This window comes from Lagopus leucura, unplaced genomic scaffold, assembly GCF_019238085.1.
Source record: "Lagopus leucura isolate 7727_CA_CO unplaced genomic scaffold, USGS_WTPT01 Super-Scaffold_73, whole genome shotgun sequence".
Classification (NCBI taxonomy): Eukaryota; Metazoa; Chordata; class Aves; order Galliformes; family Phasianidae; genus Lagopus; species Lagopus leucura.
The window spans coordinates 72,599,799-72,623,738 of record NW_024962252.1 but is presented as its reverse complement, the minus strand read 5'-3'; the positions used below and the strand labels follow the sequence as shown (position 1 = coordinate 72,623,738).

Sequence of the window (23,940 nt, the reverse complement as noted above, 5' to 3'; positions counted from 1 at the left end):
TGTAATCACTACCAGCACGTGAACTTTCAGAGGGAGGAAAATGGCATTTTTTCTTCTGTTTCCATGACTGTGTAAAGATGATATTAAACATTTTTCAGAGTTGTTATTGTGCTTTTTATATTAGAAATATGAGTGCAGCCTGAATTTGTAAAGCTAGGTTATGTAGTCAAATAAACCCCACCCAAAAACATAATTAAGAAAGGAGGAACTTTTGAGAGCCTTTTTGACTGCTTTTCACAATTTTAAGCAGTTCCGCATTAAATGTAAGGAGAATTTGTTAGTATCATTGCCCTACTTTCTTCAAATAACCATTTGCTGTCAAAAACAAAGAAAACAAGGTTTGATCTGCTTTTGATAATTGGAAGTTTGGTGATGGGTAGAGATTGTTAAAACTCCATTCTTTTTTAAAGTTCTTTGTAGTTGTTTCTCGTTTTTCTATAAATGTCTGATTATATATCTGAGCTTGTTTGTTCACAGTTGACAGCTGAATATTCTACTTTTGTCTTCTTATCAGTTTCCTCAGTGAAGTGCCTGGTTCCTTGTAAATCTAACGTGGCAGACAGGGGATCTAAGGTTGCCTGCCTTGTATTGAAGGATGTCAGTGCAGGGAGGGGAGATAGGAAGGGAAGGCTGGTTGTTTTTTTTGTTTTCTTTTCCTGCAGATCTGCATTTAAATGATGATGTTTTGGAATACAGACCAGCTGGCTGGTTTCATTTCTCAGATCCATTTTCAAGAAGGTCTCAGTATATGCAGTGGTAGAAAAACTCATTTGTACAATCTACTTCAGACGTCCTCATTCAATACTGTCTTACCTGTGTGGGAAGTGCTGTTGATTAACTTTATTTTGGTGGAAAGGACATCAACACAAATCCAATAGCATTGGTGTTCAGCACACAGCTCTGCTGGCCAGTAATGAGGCTCCAAAGGAAAGCAAGAACTTTGCAAATGAGACAGGAAGAGTCGTTAGCTTGTATTTGCCTTCAGCTTTCCAGAAGCTAAGTGTTCATTTGTTACAAGTTAAATAATACTTCTTTTCATGCCCTTTGGTCAAATAGTTGTTCTGTGCCTGAGTGGACTGACAGTATTCCACATTGAAAGGTTTATTTGTGGTTTCTTCTTTTTTTTTTTTAAGGTAGGAGTACAAAATACTCCTAGAACTGCTGGGATGTGTAGGAACAAAATGAATGGTGGTAGACTGACATGTAGGCATATAGGTGGAGGTGTTTGTTGTTTTCATTAAGGTTTTGTGAAATGGCATGTATATATATATCTATCTATTTTGTTTATGTATCTATTTATTTATTTATTTTTGCTGTGGTTTTCAGAGGCATGCAGTAAATGATTATCTACCGTACTGGTCCCCTGTGCTGGCAGAGCTGTAGCATAGTGCACTGACTGGGAAGCCTTAAGTTCTAGGCTGGCTTTGGATGCTTGACTTCAGATCCTCAGGAGGAGGGGTGAGTTAATGGAGGGGAATTTATTTATGTGTTTGAATAGTGCAATATAACATGATCTCTCCTTCCTGGACTAGTTCTTTACAAGCTGCATAAGGGAAAAGTGCCTTTCTCTTGATTTTTAGAAAGCTGCTGATAGGAAATAAATAAGTCTACTTGAATTTTTCTGTTTTTACGCATCTTCAAAGCCAGCACAAATACCTGGTAAATTACAAGGGTGATGAATCAACTCCAGGCATTTATTTTATACTGCAACTTTTACTTTGCCATGTTGGAGGCTGGCAGAAAGAACGTTCTCTTGGGTGAAGTCTGTGGCAGAACAGTTTTCTTATTAAGAGGCAGTAGAAGAGTGGAAAAGCTGCTGGCATTCTATGTATTGTAAGTTATTTTTGCAGGTTTTTTTTAACATCTGTGGCTCTATTTGGAATGTAGAAACGGCCTTCAAATATTTAAATTTTGCTGAAAACTTTAAAAACAAAAGTTTTCATGGTTTAGACAAAATACTGCGTGTTATTATGATTATTATTATTCTGGTAGTCCCTTGAGCAGGTAAATCTTGTTTCCAGTTTGCTGGAATCATTTCTTTGAGATTTTACTAAGCAGCGTATGGGCTTTTGGGAGGGTTGTATGTTTATTTTAAATGGCGACTCTGGTGGGGAAGTAATGTATCAACCAGTGTTCTGTTACTAGTTTTTTCAAATACGTGTCTATCTGACTGGTAGAAATTACAAGTAGCAGATTGAGATATAGGGTCACTGCCACTTCTTAGTTCTTGGTAGGAGCAGAAATAAATTCATGTCTAAGTGAAGCTGCACCAAGATCTTAATTTTTCCCCATTAACACAGATAATTTGTATTTGCCTACTTTCTTAGCTATTTTCTTAGACTGGTAAATCCCAAGTGTTTTTTTTTTTTTTCTTCTTTTTTTTTCTTCAAAATATCAAGGGAAAGTAATGATGATGGAAGTTATTTCTTTAAAGAGACGACTTTCCACCAACCCAGTACATCGCAAGGCATGCTAAAATTATACTTCTTTAGTGTAGTGAAAGGTTTAGAGTTGCAAACTTATTTCTTCTGAGACTATAATTACATGAGCAAGAATGTCTGCATAGCGTGTCGCAGAACACAGACATTTTTCCCCTGAAAAAATGCAGGAGATACCACTTGAGACAGGTTTTTCTGGGGCACTTAATGTAGTATTGTGTTGGTTTATTACTCTTTCAGAACGTTACAGAAAGGCGAAGGGAGCAAAATCATTATCTGGGAAAGAATTCATTCCTCTTTTGCCCCCTACACAGAATAAGTACAAAGAGGGTGTGTGACCACGCTGGGAATACAGAACAACTTGAAGAGAGATGCAAGTTTATAGTTGCTAGGCCACCTTTTCTGTTAACCAGCATAGATGTATTCTTGGCTGTAACCAACCTGAGCAAAATAAAGCACAAAATAAAGCAAAACAGCTACAGGCTGTTACTTTGTCTTAGAGTAGAAAATGAAGACTCTGTATGTAGTGTTAATTCTTGGGTTTTGGTTTCTGATCCTACCACCACTTCTTCTTAGGCTCTTCTTGGAGTGAGAAGGCTGAATACTTTTAAGTTAGCAATACTGGTTAAGTTGCTGTAATTGTTCCCAGAATGCTCCTATAGCAACTGGGGATGCAGAGAGCTGAGCCATGAAAATTATTAGAGTAGATGTTGGAGGATGGTTGAGTACCTACAGCAAATAAAAGCTGTACCAGAGCTACTTCATTTCTTTTACCAATAGGCTGACTGTACAATATTCAGTTTAGAGAGAGCAAAGCACATATATAAGGTATTGTTTTCAATTCTTAATAAAATACTTTGAGAAAACTCTTTGTGAAGGAGCTTGAGCTAGCTTCTAAGCAGCAGTGAAATAGTTGAAATACAACCCTGTTAGTTTGATTGGTGAATGTAAAACTTGAAGCAAAAGAACATTTCAGTGGTAGCGGTAGCTGTGAAGACTAGCAAAAAAACGCAAAAGCCTGGTAGCAGCTAGCCAATAAAGAAACAGTAGGCATGATCCTCACATCAGGAAACACATTAGGCTATTCATCTGTCAGATATGAAAAGCAGAAAGAAAAGAAAAATACCAGATGATCAGCTGAGAGGACTCGATTTCTATGTACTTGAAAGGTAGGTATCTAGAAATACCTGGTTTGCAGAAGAACAGGACAACAAAGTCCATTAGCAAAGGATCGTTGGTGACTGCTTTTTGTTATAAGAACTGAAGGCTTAATGCAATTATACCCATTTAATATGGTGCTTTTCAAGGACTTTGTACAGTTCGTGTCCTTCGGCAGTTAGTTTCAAAGATTATATTACTTCACCAAGTATACAAGAGAGGTTTAAAACCAATATCTTGATTGTACCTCTAGCCAAAACATCCAAGATAAGATTACAAAAATAATTCATCCTTGTATTTCATGCATTCAGTGCAATAAATGCAATGGATTCAATTTGGCTACTGGGGAGAAATTCCATATCTACATTTGCTACAGTACTTTATATAATGCACATTTGATGTGTTTGGCATTTGGTAGAAGACAGATGTGGACAGCCTACTTGAGGCTGGCTGCAGTGTCTATAGAAGAGAGATCATGAAAGATATTAATATACCTGTTTTGTTCCTCTGAGGGCTAAATTTGTGTTTCAGAACTCAAAGATGTAAGATAAGGTTAAACACTGTACTTAAAAGGTTAGCATGCAAGACCAAAGCATCAAATGCATAAGTTCTGGTATCCTAGTTCTTAAAAAACCTGGTGTGATACCTGCATTCACTGTATGTTCAACCATAGCTGTTTTCATTCCGTTTTAAGCTTCTTCCTGACTATTTTAAATGATTTGGGGTTTGAAAAATTTCATTACAGATGGGAAAAGCATCAGAAAGGCCTCAGACTTGGGAATATAACAGCCGAACTCACCAGATGGTCAGAAAGAGGGATTTTGCTATGAACACTGAATTTGCTTTAACAAGCACATTGTTCCCTTTTTTGGCTTTTGGTTAATTTCCACAGGAGCAGTGAAAATGTTATCTGGAGCTTCTGGGCTTTTGGAGTCTTCTTCTGAGAAGGTGGGTACACATTTGCATGCCTGGAATAGTATCTCTTTGCTTTGGTATGAGAGCACATTCTTTTCATTATTAAAATGGTTAGTCAATGTTAGGATTTTCTGTATTCCTAAATGTTGAACGTGGTGTTCATGGGTCTGTCTGTAATGTAAGTTCTTTTGCCAGTGTCCAAGGAGACCGTGTATGTGTAGATACTTTTTTCTCTTGTTTAAACAGTACTATTTTAAAAACAAACATTAAACATTTATGAAACAACAGTGGACCCTGAGTGCTTTTTGTTTAAAAACTTTTCTCTGAAGAGGATGAACAGTGTGCAGACTACTTCAGGATTTAATCCTTGCAAGAGAAGGAGCTTGTTTCTGAAGCTTTTTGATTCACTAGGCTTTCTGGCTCTACAGTATCTCTTGGAAGAGCTGCTCAAAGGAGGAAAAATGGCTTTTTAAAACTACCTTAATACTTAATCTGGAATCTTAATGTTATTTGTGCAACTCAGCAACCGTGCTGAATTGCTCATGCAAGCTTTTTTCCTTATATGTTCACAGAAGTCTTAACCCTTTCCACAATTACTCTATCTGAGAGAGATACTGCTGTGTTTCACCAACAAAAATGTCCTAGCAGGAGCCATCAAGTATGTAAAAGAACAAACACAACAGACAGCCTGATTTTTTGCAGGTTTATCATAGTGGTTGATTATCCTAGAAAAAAAAATGTGTGGTTAATTTCTTTACCATGTACAGATACACTCATTCTGTTTTATCACTGTGATGAGAAAACAAACTAGTTTGCTGCTGTTGTTCAGAGAAAGACAGCACTTCAGAAATAGTTGTATTCCCTACACAAGCTCCATGTCACACTAACGTGATTCCTAGCAGCAGTGCTAGTAAGACTTTCCCATCTGTATAATATGAAGTATTGAATGGTCCAGTCTCTGCTTGCTGCTGCATTAATTTGCTGCTGCAGAGGCTGTTTTGTAAACTTATTTTCATAGTACTGATATCCTGTAGTAGAGGAGTAACGTGAGGGTAGATTCAAACACCCTGTCTAGAAGAGATTGCAAGTACTTTTATCTCTTCCTTTAGTAACCAAAGCTGGAGAGCAGAAGAGATCCAGCTACTCTAGAAAATGAGTTTATGTTTTTGCTGATAGTATACAGATGGCCAGAAAACAGCAATTGTGCAACATCACCAATACCATCCTCTTCCAATCTCTGGCAAACTGGGATGAAGGTCTTTAGTGGCAAATTGAGACATATGTACAATCCCTGCAGTAACAGGCTTGGGCCTTGAGATGCTCAGTTTCTCCAGGATCTGGCCCCTGCACACAAGAGCTGCACAAAGAAGCTGCACAAAACCCTTGCATCAGTGAAGTGTCACAAGTCTTCAGCTGCAGTGTTGAACCTGGGAGGAAAAAATCAGCCCCCCAAGTCCCAGTCAGAGAATAGCTAAACAGAGCATCTCAGATGAATGGACTGAAGGAAAAGCAGGACATCTTTATAGACAAATTCAGCCTAGCCATGGTAAGGCAGATTGCTGGGAGCCTTAGCTGCGTGAGCCAATTCTGTTTGAAGCTGTGATTGCCCGTGGCTACTCTTTATCATCTGTTATCTAACTAGAAGCAAATAAATGCTCTCATTGCTCCTTTCTCATTAAGCTGTTGGTCCTGAGGAGATGTTTCTCCCCTCAATCAGCAGTTTGACCTGCCTTTAATAGCAGAAGCAGCGATTAGCGAGTTAGCGATGAACTCTTTCCAGCCCCTTGAGGCACTTCAGCTCGGGAGGCAGCCCAGAGAAGGATGCTGGGAGTTGGAGTCCCCGCAGTACGCTCTGTCTCTGAGGCGTTTTGTCCCTCGTGCCGTCCCGTCTCTCTCCGCCCGGCGCCGCTCGTCCCAATGCATTCCAACGTGGTTCCGCGGCAGGATGAGGGGTCCTTCGTTCAGGGCTGCCTTCGTCGGAGCCTGAATAGAATCATTGCCTCCTCAGCTCCTCTCGCGCTTCCGCCTCACAAAAGCAGCCAGATGTTTATCTCACACCCTCGTCTCCTTTGCGCACCGCGGTCTGACGCTGCGGGTGGGTGGAGAATGCCGCTGAAGGAGGTCGCGCCGGTCAGGCACATATTCGGACAGCCCGGAGGCTTTCCACCGCCTGCCCGCCTCCCCCTCTACCCTGACACGCCAACCCGGCAGTCAGCGGCGTAGCGGCGTGTGAGCGGCGTACGTAGGGCGGTGGCGCGTGCCGGGGGGTTGCTTGCCTCGCTGTGGTGCGCGGCCGTTGTTCCTCAGAGGGGCAGGGAACGGGGCCGGGCGGTTAACGGGTCTGCCGCGGGTAACGGGGCGCCGAGTCCAGCCGTCGTGCCGCTGTCGTGTGGGATTCCCCCCGCTCCCCGCCGCAGGATGGAGTTCGAGCTGCTGGAGAGCGACGTGCTGGAGTCGCTGGAGGACCTGGGGTAGGTGCGGAGTCCCGGGGGAGGGGATACCAGCGGTGCGCCCGGCACGTCGGGCCTTCGGCCGAGCTGCCAGCCCCGCCGGCAGGCCGAGCGGAGAGGCGCGGCGCCCAGCGGCGGGGCTGCAGCTGCGCGGGCGTTCTGGCGCTCTTCCCGCGCGTTGAGTTGTGGCGGTGCCGTCTGCTCACGAACCTCGGTGTGACTGAGGTCGGAGGAGAGGAGGGGGGAAGTCGGGGGACAGGAAAACTCTTAGTTTTTTTGTATTTTGGACAAATAACGACAACCGAAAAACCGCTCGTGACTTAGCGCTTTTTCTTTGCTGTTTTTTTTTGTTTTGTTTTGTTTTATTTTTTAACTAATATAGCACAGGAAGCTTCTTTAGCTTAAACTTTTTATTCCAGCAGAGTCTGTAAAGGTTATATAAACATGAAGGAGAGCGAGTAGAGCGTGTCCTGCTATAAGCTTGCACTGCTGGGAGCTCAAGGAGCAGCAGTCGTGACTTCACTGCTGCTGGTTCTGTGCAAACAGCTGTATTTATTCACGTTGGCCGTGTTCCCATAAATCACTTTGTTGGAGTGTGACCCGAGCCACAAAGATTATATTTCCAGGCTAAGTTGGTGATGATAGTTCCCCAGCTTGACAAATAGGCTTCTGTTTTGGCAGGTATTGCAGTGACTGAAATGTGAAAAGGTCCCAGCCATGATGCACATGACATGGTCAGCTTCTTTTTTTGCCATATGTTTGAAAGGGTATTCCTGGCTTCAAGGAGCAGGCAGACCTGGCAGTGTAGCACTACTAAGAGAATGTGGAGCACAGGCAGCTCTGGGAACGTGAACAGAAGTAAGAGGCTGCTCACAGTCACAAGTCTGCACATTGGACCGCTAGCCAAGGAGCTGTGTAGCTGAAATCATAGCTAGCGTCAATATTACAGTTAAGATGCCGTATCTATCAACAGAAAATACTAGCAAAACGGACCTTTAACCTGAGAGATGTTTTAAATGCAGATCCTGCCGAAGCAAAAGGCCTGTCATCTCTTCATTTCTACTTGAATCTATAACTTGATGTTTCCACTGAGTCACGCACACTCCCATGTATGTGTGGGACAGGACTTAAATGTGCTTTGGTTAGTGTGTTGGAATTGTCTGCCCTGCTGTGGTGAGGTAATCTCACCACATTATGTCCCTGCTACAACTTCTCATCAGCTGCTAGTAGGTTAACTCTCTGTCACTTGTTAAACTGCTCTGTGGGGGAAAGTTATTTCTGAGTGTAACTCCTTCATTTTGGTTGGATGCTAACAAACTGTTGCGAAGACACACCCTTTATGTGTGACATTAAGCATAACAACAAAGTGAAAGTAACACTTAAATTTGCTCTTTGCGAGATGTTTTTCCACTGAGATTTGCCAAGAGTTGACTGAACTCACTAGGTTGCTGTGACGTTCTGTGTGACTTTACTCTGGAAGTTCAAAAGAATGATTTTGGTTGATTATTCTTACTCTTGGCAGTTTCTGTTTTGGGTATGGTATACAGAAAAATCCTATGTGTTTTCAGCACGCTCTGATAAGCTCTGGCTTTGTGCTTCTGCCTGATTCATAGGGCTGTCTTCTCCTTACTTTTCTCTCTCCTCCAATAGGATGTTACTACACAGGTGACCTCAAAACTGATCTTCTGAAACTGGTTCTCTAGAATTGTGCTTTCTTACACATAGGCCTGGTTCTGCTTTATTTTATTATGCAGAGAGCAGTGGTCTCCTGTGCATTTTTCTTGTACCCTTTTAAGAATGTAACATTCCCAAGGAGGGTATTTAGAATCGCTTTGATAAGATTTGTATCCAAGTCCTTCCCTACTTTAACACTTAATAGGAAGTGGCAGAAAAGATGCACCAATCTAGTAGTAGTTGTTCAACATGCTATAAAGCAGCATTCAGAAACAATGTTTTAGAACTGCAGTTGCCAAAGGTAAGTATAATGTCTCCAAGAGCTGGAGACAAAGAATTTGCAGCTGTATATGGTAGCCTTCTCCAGGATGAAGCACTCGATTGTAATGTCTTGTGACATGATCTCAGTGCCATTAAACTAATGTACACGGACAGATTGGGCATACTCAGACATTTACAGCACAGGAATTTATCTTGCAGTTTTAGATGTTCAGCATTTCATATCTGATGAGGGTGTAGCTCTCAGTATATATAGAGCATAAAATAAATGTGCAACAAATTGGTCGCTGTCAACTTTAATGAACTGTGCTTTTGTTTTGCTTGTCAGTTACAAAGGTCCATTGTTAGATGACGGAGCACTGGCTCAGGCAGTCTCTCGTGGAGCCAGTTCCCCTGAGTTCACCAAACTCTGTGCTTGGTTGGTATCTGAGTTACGGCTGTTCTGTAAACTAGAGGAAAATGTGCAAGCAACTAACAGTAAGTAGCCATAACTCTAGCACAAATGTGCACTTGGTGTGTGTTCTTGCCTGTTGTGTTTGGGTTGATAACTGCTAAATCTAATGTACCAGTGAGTACTGTCTGTATGCTGTCAGATTTTCGGTTGTTCTCCACCTCAGATTTCAGGCTTGCCTAGTAAGTGGCCCGTAGAGGCTGAAGTAATAGCAGGGATCAAACAGTGTTCTGGTAATAGGTTTGTTTAATGGTACAAATGTAGATGTTTCTTAAATTTTGGGAATGGATTTAAGGAAAAATTAATTGTTTTTTATTAGAGGCTTATTTCAAGCCTTCTGTTTGTGATTAGGATGTAGGAAATATTTACTGTTCAAGGAAACATTCTCATGACTACAGCAGCTGTATTTTCGTGTTATTATTGGTTACCATAACTCTGTCCATGCCATGTATTTTTTCTCCCTTTATGAAATACTCTGCAGAAAAGAGTTTGCAGATGCTTCCTCCACCAAAATAAGAAACAAACCCCCATTTTCCAGAAACATTTTCGGTCAACAAGTTGTGACATTCTGTGGATTAAATTGTTGAATTGTTGTGATAACCCATACTTCTGATTTTCTAGCATATCAACCCCAAATGTGAATTTGGTTTTCGGTCTACTTGGTTCCCAAAGATAGCTGTCTTTTACCTCCGCGTGCTATTTTCTTTATTGCTCTTGATATTTGCATCCCTTCTTCTGGCAGTGTAATTGACTCCCTATCACTAATAACATCGCTTTTCTCCACCTGTAGGGGTGTAAGTTTCTTCCTGTACATCTTGTATAAAAATACAGTTTGGCAGTATTCTTAACACCTATTTCAAATTGTCAACATTTTATTTGTCATATATAATCAAGTCCTTCCTTCATTTCCCGTGACTCAAGTTTAGCCCAGGACAGTCTGTAATCTGTGCAGTCTCTCTTCAAAAGAAGACTGTTACTTTATCCCTTTTATTTTTTTGCCCATAATTTGGCATAATAAATTCAGGCTTGTTTCACTAGTAGCACTTAGGTTGATACTTGTATCAGAAACAAAACTTTGGCTTAAATGACTTAATTGTTTTTAAAGGATTTTAGTACAAAATAAGGTCAGTTGACAAATGTTAGTTGAAATGTTAGCATGTTAGGAAATGCAAACATAAGCACTCATAAACTGTATTTTTCATGACCATATGAGGCTTATTTAACATGCTTGTAGTGGGAGCAATTAGTCTACTTAAAATACCCTGTAAAATTTATGTTGTTTTTAGTGTCCCTTTTCACTGTACAATTTGCCAGCGGCTGTCTGTTGTAGCTGGGTTTTCAGTGAAAGGTAATTTTACAGTAATGAGGGACATCAAGCCTCCGAAGAGGTTGTGCTCTGTCTTTGAAAAACCCTAAGAACGCATTTGGCTTCCATTGCAAGTAGAATTTTCATGTTAGAAAGCAACTGAAGCAAAGCAGTATTATTTTTAAGAGTTAACTTACTTTAATCATAGCTGTAAACAAATCATTATTTTTCTTCTAAGGTCCAAATGAAGCTGAAGAATTTCAACTCGAAGTGAGCGGGTTGCTGGCTGAAATGAACTGTCCATACACATCGTTAACAACAGGAGATGTGACAAAACGCCTTCTTAACCAAAAGAACTGTCTCTTGCTGCTTAGTAAGTTGAGATTGCAAGTAAATATGGTTTCTGTGCAAAGACTCATATTCTTACACTTAGTGAGATACTGTGACAAGGTGCTTTGTTTCCCATAGTGTATAAAAGCAGCTTCCTAAAATTAATAATTATTTTTTCCCTGTAATGTCTGGTGTCAGATTATTACACTTCAGGGTCTTGTAAATTTACCAGTTGCTCTGTAGCCAGTGCATGAAGATATTTTGCGTTAACTCTTCTTGCATTCACTAGCAAAAAGCTTCTCCTGCTTCTCAAAAGCTGCTCTGAAGTAGGAATCATGTGAGACTTCTGGCAGGGTTTAGCTACTGAGCTTTGTTCAGAAAGGACTAAAAACTTCCACTAATATCAGATGCATCATCCTTTTAGTGCCCCCATCAGGATGACTTGCAAGGTGCAGTAGGACTTGTGTTTTCCTGCACTCAACAGTAATTGAAACTGCTGTGGAAAAGATCCCAGCTCAAGTTCTTTTGATTATCTCCCTTAACAAACACTCTCAATGTTACTTTCTGCTGCTCCAAAAGAAATGAACGGTATCAAGAGTGATGTCCTCCTATCACTTTTCCATCCTGTGCATCTGAAAATCTAACTTTGCTTTTATTCCTGTTCAGGAATTTTAAGTGTGGAAGAAATAGCACTGAAATTTGGAAAAAGTGTGTGATGTTGATGCACATTAAATAAATAAATAATAAAAAAATTGCAAGTGTCAGAGTTAAGAATTTTAATATTAATTTTAATCTAGTCTTAAATTCAGCATTTGTTCTGTTTCTTCACTTGCTGCTGATTCTATAACTATGCAAAGCAGGAATATCATTCTACCTCCAGCTGAGATGTGGGGAATGAATTACAGTGTAGGTTCCTGTATTGCAGCAGCTGGAGAAGAACAGGTAGTAAGGCTTAAATCTGAACTTGATTTGATAATATATTCAAAAATATCAGGTGAAATGAGGCAATCACAGCATTTAAAGTATTTTGTAGTTCAAATGCGTCTGCCCTTTGGCTTGTTCTTTGTGAGCTAAGCCTTCAGTAAATTTGGCTTGTGTGTGACTGGGCTTATCCCAGAGGTCTTCAGTGATGTACACGTTGGTAATATAAAGTTATGTTCAGAAGTTGCAATCTAGTGTTCCATCTGGCAGGAATGCTTTGTTTACTGTTAAATGTGGATTTGAAATTGATGCCACAGTTCTGTTTAACATAATCCTAGTACCTAGAACTTTTGCACAGCTTTCATTACCTGCATCAAACTAACTTACTAGGTGTTCTTTTTTTATGTGAGCCATAAACTCATTTTCTTTTCTTCTTTTTTCTTTTTTTTTTTTTTTTTCTCTCTCCAGAAAAAGATTTATGCTCTGTGTGTGAATGCCAGGGTATTTTATATTTAAAAAAAAAAAAAAAAAAAAGGCAAAAACACAGCATAGCTTATGTCAGTTGAAAGGCAGAACAGTATTCTTATCAAAAGCACCAGCTAAACATAAGTAAGTAAGACTGCCTCGGTGAGCAGCATCACTGGAATTCAGTGCAGTATTGGCGTATGCAAAAAGAAATTCCAGTTTTGGAGGTATTAAGCTGGTTTTTTAATATTAAAGTTTTATATATCCACAAGTCGCTTTTTGTCACGGTAGCGTCCAATCTTTCAATCCTTATTTGAAGAACTAATTATTTAAATTGATGTTAAAGACACCCAGTGTGATTCAAGACAAAAATATTGTTAAATGTATTTGGTTTTTTTAATTCAGACACTAAAACTGTGGAAGCTGCACCTAAAGGCTGTACGCTAGCTTTTTATTACTGTAACCTACATCACAGTGCTGCAATTACAGATGCAGACAATGTTCAGAAATCCTGTGATTTTTCATGGAATGGTTTGGGTTGGAGGGGACCTTTAAGATCATGTAGTTCCAACCCCCTGCTGCAGGCAGGGACACCTCCCTCTAGACCAGGCTGCTCACAGCCCCATCCAGCCTGGCCTTGAGAACATCTCCAGAGAGGGGGCATCTACAACCTCTCTGGGCAACTTGTTCCAGTGTCTCACCACTCGCAGTAAAGAATTTCTTCCTAGTGTTCAGTCTAAATCTACTCTCTTCCAGTTTAAAGCCATTTCATCTCATCCTGTCACTGCTTTCTTTTTTCTTTTTTTTTTTTCTTTTTTTGACAAAGGAGTTCAAATGTGATGATAGGCTCTCACAGTTCTAATGTTGGGGAGCTGTGCATGCATTCTAGCTTCAACTTTATCAGCTGCTGTTTTCTTTTCTGGAATGGTAAACTTGAGTTCTCAACGGTACTTTAAAGAGTGAGGTTGTTTCTCCACTCTGCATCTTTCCTGGGAAAAGCAGAAGGGATTCATCCAGCATTTCACTTTTATTTACTCATGTCCTTATATCATTTCCCAGAACTTGAAGCAGTATTTGCATGTTCAGCTTAAAATGCATGTCCGAGTCTCTCATACTGCTTATTTTCTTGTTCCTAATCTCCTGTCCTTGCTGGACAAAGCCTGAAGGAAAAGAGTTGTGCACTGAAATCTGTAATACCTGTCAGAATTTTAGAGATTTTTTTTTTTTTCCAGGCTTTAATTCATTGCACTGAGCTTTTCTTCTGCTTACGTGTATCTAGCACTGGGCTTAGTGGTGGTTAGAAATATGAGCATTGTGTGGATACCTGAATCATAGCTTTAACTAAGCCATGCCATTTGCACATTAGTTGATTGTGAGCACTTGAGTTATGGTTGGTTCTAAAATATTTTCCTCGGCTATATCTGATGCTGAAATCTAATTTTTCTTGCCCCAGCATACCTCATCTCAGAACTGGAAGCTGCCAGAATGCTGTGTGTGAACGCCCCTCCTAAAAAAGCACAGGAAGGAGGTGGCAGTGAAGTCTTTCAGGAGCTAAAAGGCATATGTATTGCTTTAGGCATGTCCAAGCCTCCAGCCAACATAACGATGTTCCAGTTCTTCAGTGGAATTGAAAAAAAAGTAAGGACCAAAGGAACAAAACTAGAGTGCTTACTGTGTTGCTGTTTCAATGGAAAATAGTTCTGCTACCAAGGAGAGATTTGTCTCTCTTGAAATTCCAGAGCTTGAATTGTGGTGGTTTACTGGGTATGCCAAGAGTCAGAATTTGGAAAATGAGTTTAAAGGCTTTTTCCATGCCAAGGCATGGGGTCACGGACTATCGTATCGTTGCCTTAAAGGGTGAGGTGTTTCTTACTCTGCTCTAGGTTTTAATGTCATGACCTGTTGCAGGAGACATAGAAAATGCTGAGCTTAGACCTTGGAAAGAATATTAAGGAGAAATCTATTACAAGATACAGACAGAAGAACAAACTTCTACAGGAACCTCCTGTTAAAAATGTTTAGGTTAAAAGGTGTTGTTGTAACTAAAGTCAAGTTTACTCCTTTTCCCTGAGGCTTTATCAGTTCTTGTGGTTCCATTTTTGTTTCTTTACATGTATGCGTTCTCCAGGTTGCTCTTTGTTTTCTTAAAGTTTTCCTTTTGGTCAAGCAATCCTTACAAAGTTGAAAAATGAAGTGGAATAGACTATCCTGTGTGCAGACACATAGCTTTTCTTCTGCAGGGAAAAACAGAACAGCAGCAAAGAAACTCTGTGAACTTTAAAGAACAGACGTATTTATATAGCTCCACAGAACACTCTCTGAGAAGTTAACTCTTTAGTTGCATTGCACTTAACCAAACTTAAGCAGCTGAAACCAGTGCTCCATTTCTTGCCCCCTACTCCCCTCAAGAAAATCAATCATTGGTTTGACTTGTTGAAATTGTTGATTATTTTTTTTTTTTTTTTTAATTTTTTTTTCATCAGTCCAACATGTGGAATGGAAGCAGTTTGTTTTTGTTTCTGGTTTTGGTGTTGTCATGGGCATTTGTCAGTTAGATATATAAGAAATCTGTGCTTCCATTTTCAATGAAAGGTAAAAAAAAAAATACTCATAAAAATGTACAGTGCTAACAAGCTTTGAGAGAGGCTGTAAAAATACAAATTATACAATCAGAATCTTTTAAATCTAATGCTTTGTTTTACCCTGTCACTGAATTTTCTTGTACGCTGTCTTGCTTTTAAAGCCGAACTTGCATATACCTTGCAAAATCATTAAGGCTACATTAATGTTATCTTTATGATTTGTATCCATAGGTTCTGTTATTCAAACTGAACTGTCTTTACAGTTTAATGAAGTAAAACATTTAACCTGCAGATCAGGCTCCGAGCAATCTGATCTAACCCTGTTCATTGCAGGAGAGCTGGGCTGGGTGACCTTTAAGGACCCCTTCCAACTCAAAAGATTCTATGATTCTGTGATGTGTCAGAAATACTGTACAGCTTACGGCCCAAACATTTCAGATGTTTGCAGTGTTTGAGGACAAAGTAAAGCTATCTAATTAATGGAAAACATCATTTTCTATCATTTTCACATTTCATTTCTAATTTTCATTTTCTAATGAAAAAATATTGAGTAGTTGAGAAGAATGTGAAAACTTAGTCAAGTAAAATTTTCACTTTAAGGAGATAGCTACAGCAAGAAATCACCCTCATGTTTACTTGCTCTTAAAAAGGGAGCCTTGCAATGACAGTGCTTTGTACTGGAGTATGAAAATCAAGCTATGTTTTAATTTGTGTTTGGTTTGGGATACCGTCTTTGTGTAATTGTCTTGTTGTTAATGATCCACCAACAACTCAGCTGTTCTGTTTAAAATGTTTGTTTAACAAATGGGACTCAACACCTGTTGGAAGACAGGGTCACCACACATGTTAAATTAACTGCTAGAATGAACAGCTGAAAAGGTTGAAAAATGTGGTTTGCAGTAGTGGAAAAGGGAAGCTTCATAATTCCAACGTACTTTGAATCAAAGTCTTTATCCTTGCTGCTCCATTTCTTCCTCACAAAGTCCTTAGGTTATCTTTCTCAAAACTTCTAACAATATTACCCAAATTTTTAAAATCCAAATGAAATATTGAATCATATTGAATACTTCTTCCTTTTGATTGAAAAGAGAGGTCACTTCTTAGGTTCTGTTTCCTGTAGTCCAGACCTTTTTGATACAAACTTTTCTGTTTTTTCCTAATTCAGAGGATGACATATAGAGTATCTATATTCAAGGGGAGCTGTAGCTCATGGAAACTTATTATTTGAAGTGTGTATTTCTGTAATTCTTTTAGTTTTTAGATAATTGTAGCCAGGACTATCAGCGATACTAAAATAATGTTGCTTTGCAAAATAGGTATACTTTGTTCTCTGTCTCAAAGAAAACAACTTGATAGTGGAAGCTGCTTTGTTTTGTCTGTGACCATTTAATAGTCTTCTGCTGTAAGCTGAATCTTGAAAAGCTGTTTTTCAGGCAATGCTTACATTTTTGTATGTCTTCTAACAGCTGAAAGAAACCCTAGCAAAGGTTCCACCTAATCATGTTGGAAAACCTCTCTTGAAGAAGCAGCTGGGACCAGCTCACTGGGTAAGCAGTTGCAAGTGTTAGAGCCTGTTTCCCTTGTTCTCTTATATAAAGATGAAAAGACAATTTTTTTGCAGTATTTTAAAATGTATGCTGATACAGTAAATCCTCAACAACTGCTGAAAGATCTTTCTTGAGCTCGTGAATCTGTATGAACAGATGTGTACAAATGTTTTCCAAAATAAGGGAGAAAGCTACTGTTTATGGTGGGATTCTCTGCTGAGCTGTGTGCTTGTGCCTTCCTCTCCTGCTGCTTTCCAGTGCTGGATGATGTAGCTTTGCTGAAATAATGTAACGCCCCTTTCTGTTTAGCTAAGCTATGGGTCCTCCTCTTATTTATTTCTCTCCTTCTGTGCTGCTGGAGTAGTCTTTTTCCTTCATAGCCTCTTCCCCATGAAGCAGTGGGTGCACAGGTAGAAGCTGAGAAAGGCTGTACACCCAGGTGGCCGAGCCATGATCATCTCCAGTCAGGACTTGGTTTTGTCATCTGCTGCTCTAAAAGGATGTTGCCTTGGTGAGGTGCTGCTGCTGAGCAGCACAAAGCTATACCAAGACTGAGTCTCTTTTGAACCTCTTTTTCAAAGACTTGAAGACTTTCTATTTCCAACAGTCTATGTCCTCAAATACTTATATTGCCTGGGCTGAAAATGGACATCCACCACTTCCCTTCAGCAAGGCTTCAATCTGTACAAAAATCATCTCCTTACTGGAACATACTTCAACTGTTGCTCTGACTAGAGCATTGTGTGCTACCATGTGTATTTCTAGTGTTGGCTTCTACCTGTAGGGCACTTAGTTGTCATGTCTGTATGTGTATTGTGTTTTAATCAAGATCTTCTTACAGTACTTTCCTATTAGTGCTCTATCTTCAGCCTTAAGCTTGCTTCTTTTTAAACAGGCAAGGGCACTGTGGTCCCTAGGACATAGGTTGTCCTTGCATCTCCTTCCGTTTGTTGCATCTAGTCTTTTCTCACTTTCTGTCTCTCTGTCCTGGGAGTATTGAGAAATGCATCAACAGTGTGCAGCTTTATGTCTCTTATGAGCCACAGACAACTGTGTCTGTTAGAATAGTACAAGACTGAATATGGAGGTAGCAGCCTATGAAGCCTTTGGGAAAACAGTGTCAGCAGACATAGCTTATGTGGACCCATTTGACAAGGTAGTTAGTTGATTGTAGGCTTAAGCCCTGGTTAATGTCTGTGTGTGTCTGGTTCTCTTTTATCCATGTAATTTATTGTCTGAACTAGAAATGTTTTATCTCTGATCTATAGGTTATATTTGCAAATTTTTGTTTCAGGAAAAAATTGAAGCAATTAATCAAGCCATAGTCAACGAATATGAAGTCCGAAGAAAACTGTTAGTCAAACGTTTGGATGTTACCGTGCAGTCCTTTGGCTGGTCAGACAGAGCTAAGGTACAAATAACGTGCCGTGAAGTCCTGGTTTATGGTGATTCTTTATCTTAAGTAACCCTGGAAAACCGCTTCGTTGTTTTACCCTTGGAGCAGGAGATGACCAGAGGAGTTATCTGGTTTTGGTTTAAGTTTCATAAAGAATTTTCTGACAATGTAAGATGATCACCAAATTTTACTTAAAACTGATTTGTTGGATTTAAAAGCAGCATGAGAGACGAGAAGATGGACCATGTATAACATACAAGAAAGCCAGAAAGTACAGAAAGTTACTGTATGTACTGGCTGCTAGAAAAATAGTAACAAAAGATTGTGGATACAACCATTTGCATTGAGAGGACCTGAGTGCAAATCTCTTAAGTGCTGTGTCTGTGCAATGGTACAACAGCATCTTTCTCTTTATGACCCTTTAGCTTTGTGCTGTTTACAGTGATCAGATTTCCTCAAAGTGTCTGCAAGCACAGCTCAGCAGATGCCCCATGTGAAAAGCTGCTAAGGCACTACTTGCACTTTTACCTCATGGTCAGGGTAATATTTTATATGCTGTTCTCATCTTCGAACTGTGCAAGTGGCTGTGACATGAGCTGTGTTTTCTCTAAGTAATGTGATTATTCTTTTAAAAGTAATTACATGCTTTCCCCGTTTTCTATGTTTTATAGTTTAAAAAAAAAACAGATGTATAATGTATGTCAGGATCTTAAAAATGGTATGTAACTTCTGTTTTCTAGGGCTAAACCAAATCTGCTAACATACTGCTAGCAGTTTTGAGACTGAGGTTTGTTATTAGCCGTAGTTTGTGACCTAGAAGTGTCAAATGCTTTACTTTTTGGGTATGTGATTTATATAAAAGCAACTGCATTTTAATTGTAAAATGTGAGCTGTAGGGTAATGAAGTTAATGTTTTCCTTCACTTTGAATAAATGATTCAGTTGTAATGTAAAATACAAGCTCTTGGTTCTAAAAACTTACTCTGGAGCCACTTGGAAATACATACCTCCCCTCTTATCAGTTCCAGTCTTCTCTTTTAGATGAAAAATAGAACTTTAGTATTTTAAAACTTGTTCTTAAATTCTTGCCCTGTTGAGAAATCTGTTGGAAAACCTCCCTTGCCTGTTCCCACTGCTGTCAATAGAGGTCCAGCTGTCTCTGCAGCCATTTTGGCTGAGTTTGGATTGCAATCTGTTTTATTTTAACTGCATCCTCCATTATGCTTTAACCACACATAGAGACATAACTAACATGCGCAGGTTTCTGTTACCTCTGTCAACTGGGTAACTGCTATTGTGCCTTAAGGTATTTGAAATATAAATACTGTAATGAAGTAGAGGAAGAGAGATTAATTGCAAAGCAAAGTTGAGTCTGAAGATCCAGTTTCTAGTGTGGGCTGTACAGTATGCAAGACAGAACTGAACTGAGAGTAGTTGAGAGATTTAGTTATGCCAGTACCTCTTGATGGATTGACTCTGTGATGATGCTGATTGGAAGAAAGACTCCAAAAGAGTGATTGCAACCTTTTTTTAGTGATGCAGGGCTGGGGACTTGGTGATACTATTGTAAATGGAATGGATGTGGGGTAGAGATTTGTGCAGGCTTAAGAGGAGGGCTTGAAATGACTTCCAAATTTGTTCCACTTTTGGTACCACATTAGTGGTAATTTATATACCTGTATGACCCTCCTATCCTGTGTTTGCCTGAGAACTAAGTTTGCATGTACTTGGTTGCTGTTAAGATTGTCAGAAAGCCAGCGTCTCTTCAGTTGTTTTAGAGTAGTGTTAATATGACAAATGTTAGCATTAATTGTGGTGATTCTCAGCTACACAGTGATTGTTACTGCTTTTATATTCACTTTTTTTTTTTTTTCTACTTGCAGTGACATCTTTTGCAGTTGATTCTTCTGGCGAGATTGCTTTCCCATGTCTTTAGCTGACTGAGTTTTGTTTTTCTTTTCTTCAACAGAGTCAGACAGAAAAGCTGGCTAAAGTCTACCAGCCAAAACGTGCCCTCTTATCCACTAAGTGCACTATTTCTGTTGCAAATCTCTTGGCAGCTCGGCAAGATCTGTCAAAAATTATGAGAACAAGCAGTGGATCCATCCGAGAGAAGACTGCATGTGCCATTAATAAGGTACCCTTGGTGACAAGTAGCTAACATCACTTTTTCTGTCATGAATATTAAAGTTACTTGAATGCAGTAATAAATCGTACTTTCTTTTTATGATTGTAAATGGGAGTTGGAAATAAGGGATAAGAAACTTGACATCTGTGTACTCTAAATTGCACATCAGTGCATTACGAGGAACTGTAGCTTTACTTGTCAAGGTTCAGAGTGCCCCTTCTTAGGGGCACTGGAAAAAAAAAGAAAGTTGAAACATTTGATTATTTTCAGCAGGAGTTGCCTGCTCTGTCTTATCAGCATTACTGGTGTTCTTGCATTGCTGTTGCCTAATTCTGTCATGATATCCAAAATAACACCTACATAGTAACTTTCTGTACTATATAAATAAAATCTATTAAAATCTTTTGAATATGTCACCGGTCAGATTCTCCTCTGCACACAAATGAGAGATTCTAGTCAAGTGTGTACTTCTAGTAATTATATAGTAGAAATATGATTTGGACTGAACAGTTTCCGTGTTTCAAGAATTAGGTTTTTACAGGCTCACAAAAGTACACTTATTGAACTTGAAGATCGGGAGCTGTGCACCAAAGTGTACTTTTAAAACTGTGTATTCATACATGCTTTTCTCCATTTTGTAGCTCAGGTAATGTTCTAGTTCATTTAGAATGGAATAGTGGCATAATTTAACCTCCTACTGCAAATAATTTTTGCACCTTTTAGTGTAGTTGGAGTGTGAAATTTAAAAGGAAGGAAGTGGGAAGACAGATGCGACTATCATCAGATTATATATACACCTTACTAGGAATGTGGCACTGCCCTGCTGCTGATCTGTATTCTGTTGACTTAATTCCATTATCAATATTAAGTGTCTTTCAAAACAGTAACAAAAATTAACAAAATAACCTGCTTCTATGAGATCTTACAACTCCTAAGGCAGTTTCCCTTTCCCTTTGCAGGTTCTTATGGGTAGAGTGCCTGACAGAGGAGGAAGGCCCAATGAAATTGAACCGCCACCTCCTGAGATGCCACCCTGGCAGAAAAGACCAGAGGCTGGTCCACAACAAAGTGGTGGCCGAGGAGGAAGAGGTGGCTACGAATCCCCATATGGAGGGCGAGGAGGTTATGACCACGGGGGTCACAGCCATGGTGGTCATGAGCGAGGAGGAAGAGGAGGCTATGACTCATCATATGGAGGACGAGGAGGTCATGAACGAGGAGGTCATGATCAAGGAGGCCATGATCGAGGAGGGCGAGGAGGACGTGGTGGCTATGATCATGGTGGCAGAGGAGGTGGAAGAGGAAACAAACTTCAAGGAGGGTGGACAGATGGTGGAGGTGGTGGCTACCAGGATGGCAACTACAGGGATAGCAACTACAGAGATGCAGGTTTTCAAACGGGTGGCTACCATGGTGGTGGTGGCGGCGGCTACCAAGGAGGAGGCTATGGTGGCTACCAGTCATCTTCATACACAGGAAGTGGCTACCAAGGGGGTGGTGGCTACCAGCAAGACAACAGATACCAAGATAGTGGGTCCCACAGTGACCGAGGGGGTGGGCGTGGAGGAGGCAGAGGTGGCCGTGGTGGTCGTGGTGGCCGTGGAGGTCAAGGAGGCGGCTGGGGAGGCAGAGGTGGACAGAATTTTAATCCAGGTGGGCAATTTGAGCAGCACTTCCAGCATGGAGGCTATCAGTATAATCAGTCTGGTTTTGGACAAGGAAGGCACTTCACAAGCTGAGGTTGCTAAAAACTTTTGCTTCAGCAGAGCTCAAATAATAAAAACCTGGTTTCAGAGCCTTGGTTTAATCACTTTTGAATCTGTACAGGTTTGTACATATGAGGCAGAATCTTTTGGGGTGGGATATTTTGTATTGAACTAAGTATAGCTTTCTATACTTTCCTTCCCCCCCAGTCTATCAGAATTGAATGCATCGTAACTACTCACTGCACTTCACTTAATCGTAAATTAATAGTCATGCTTTTTTGATGTTGGACTGACATCTGCTCAAAACACATTGATTCCAAAACTACCTGCTGTGTTTTGCTTGACGCTTCAATTGGAAAAATTATAAAGACTGGTCTGGTCAGAATTATATGTTTCAGTATACAATGGAATTTCTGCATCCCCTAGCCATTGTTCAGTTATATGACCTAAAATCAGTGCTAAATATTGCTTCTGGATTGCTGTCCTCTTCTTTTAATTGGAGTTGCACACATACGCAGGTCCCCACAGCAATTTCCCTCTAACAGACAGGTTTGTTATCTATTATATGAGCTCTGCTGTAGATGTCATGTTTGGTAGCCTTATCTTCCATTAAACAAATTTTTTCCCACCTGCTCAAGTCTGAAGACTTACCGCTGCCAAAATCTGCAAAGATTATTTAAAACTAAGCTAAATTGTGAACTGGTAGTGTACATAGGCCTGTAGTTAGGTGTAGCAATTCAAACTGACCTGCATCCATCCAAAACAAGTTGCTCCTCCTTCAAACTTAATTTTTACTTGAAATCAGCTAGGAAAAAAAAACAAGGAAGACAAGTTGAAATTATTTTATTTGCAAGTTAATACCACTGGCTCAGCAGATCTAGGGCAATTTGTTTTGGGGGTTGTCTTTTTAAAGAAATGCACTACGGCCTGGGAAGTTTAGTTCCTGCCTGGAGGAAGCCCTTTTATTATTGCTGCAGAAAATAAAGCCTGGCTGAGTTTGATGTTCTAATGCATTGGTTTGTTTTGTTTTGTTTTTTTTTTTTCCTTTACTGAAAGCCACATAATGCTTCTTGCTGGGTTTTTTGTGTACATAAACATTGTCAAGCTGTGAAAGAAAATGGCTGAAGGTTTGCTGTTGTATAAAAGGTGAGCAATAAAAGTATCTGTATGTTCCCCTTTGCTTTGGTTTCTTTTCCTTCTGGTGATGAGTAAAAAGCAGTTTCTACACTAGGTAGGAACTCTTAGGTATTTCTGATTGCTTCATCAATTTTTTTTTTGTTTTAATCTCTTAGGTGATCTAATCATCTCAGATGTACTGTGCATTTTGCCTCCTTAAAAGCTGTCAGGACAGGAGTGAGTGGGAGGAGTGGATCTTCATTGTTTTCGGTTTGTCCTCTTCCTTTCTGATTTGGTGTAGCAGCACAGTCTCCCTTGCTGGAGGTTTCCATGTGAGCTAAGCTCTGCCATCATCAGGCTGTGGCTCCTTCCTATGCCACATGAACATGGTATGCTTCTGGGAGCTCTACTGATGCTGTCTGGGCTTGTGGGAAGGTTAGGTTCTTGCCTGGGTAGCTGTAGTAGAGACTAACCTGATGGCAGTCCCTGGGCTACTTGAAATATCCAGAAGTCTGAATTCTGTATGGATACAGATAGAAGTTCCTTGGATTACAGAAATAATATGAGGAATTGAGGAGCGTGTGCAACACTGGCCTTACTGAGATTTAAGCTGATCGTGTAAATAAGCTGATAAAATGTTATAATCGGTCTCCCTGTGTTTCATTACCTGACCAATCTGAAAAGACCCTATGTATTCTGTATTTATTCTGACCACTAGGTGCTGCTAGTGGTTCACAAGCAAGAAGTGAAGGTCTCTAAAGGCACTTGGCAATCTGTTGATGTCTATTGAAGGTTTTTTAATGCTTCAAACAAATCTAATGAGGCTAACAAGGGAAAAGTTTCCGTACTGAATTCATGTCATTGGGATCACTGAAATAGATTGATCTCAGTGTAACTACAGTTCAAATCATAAACTTCCTCTAAAATGAGTGTTTCTTCATGAAGGTGTTGGCTTCTTGCAGCAACATGCTACAGATAATGCATCTCTGTTGTTGAGAGAGTAATACCTTGTTGTGAACATTAGCTGGTGACTAGTTGCGTTCATGTAAGAATAATCAGTTTTTAATTACAATATTTAT

General features: G+C 39.9%; 1 protein-coding gene across 1 annotated transcript; it reads left to right on the top strand.

Annotated features, from left to right (window-relative positions):
* The first annotated feature begins 6,714 nt into the window (after positions 1–6,714).
* FAM98A (family with sequence similarity 98 member A) lies at positions 6,715–22,918 on the top strand. The gene is made up of 8 exons (XM_042888140.1): positions 6,715–6,982; positions 9,243–9,391; positions 10,910–11,044; positions 13,841–14,025; positions 16,436–16,516; positions 17,811–17,927; positions 19,881–20,048; positions 20,999–22,918. Exons 1-8 carry the CDS (start codon positions 6,930–6,932, stop codon positions 21,776–21,778), a joined length of 1,668 nt encoding a protein of 555 aa, XP_042744074.1. The 5' UTR covers positions 6,715–6,929; the 3' UTR covers positions 21,779–22,918.
* Positions 22,919–23,940: the final 1,022 nt, after the last annotated feature.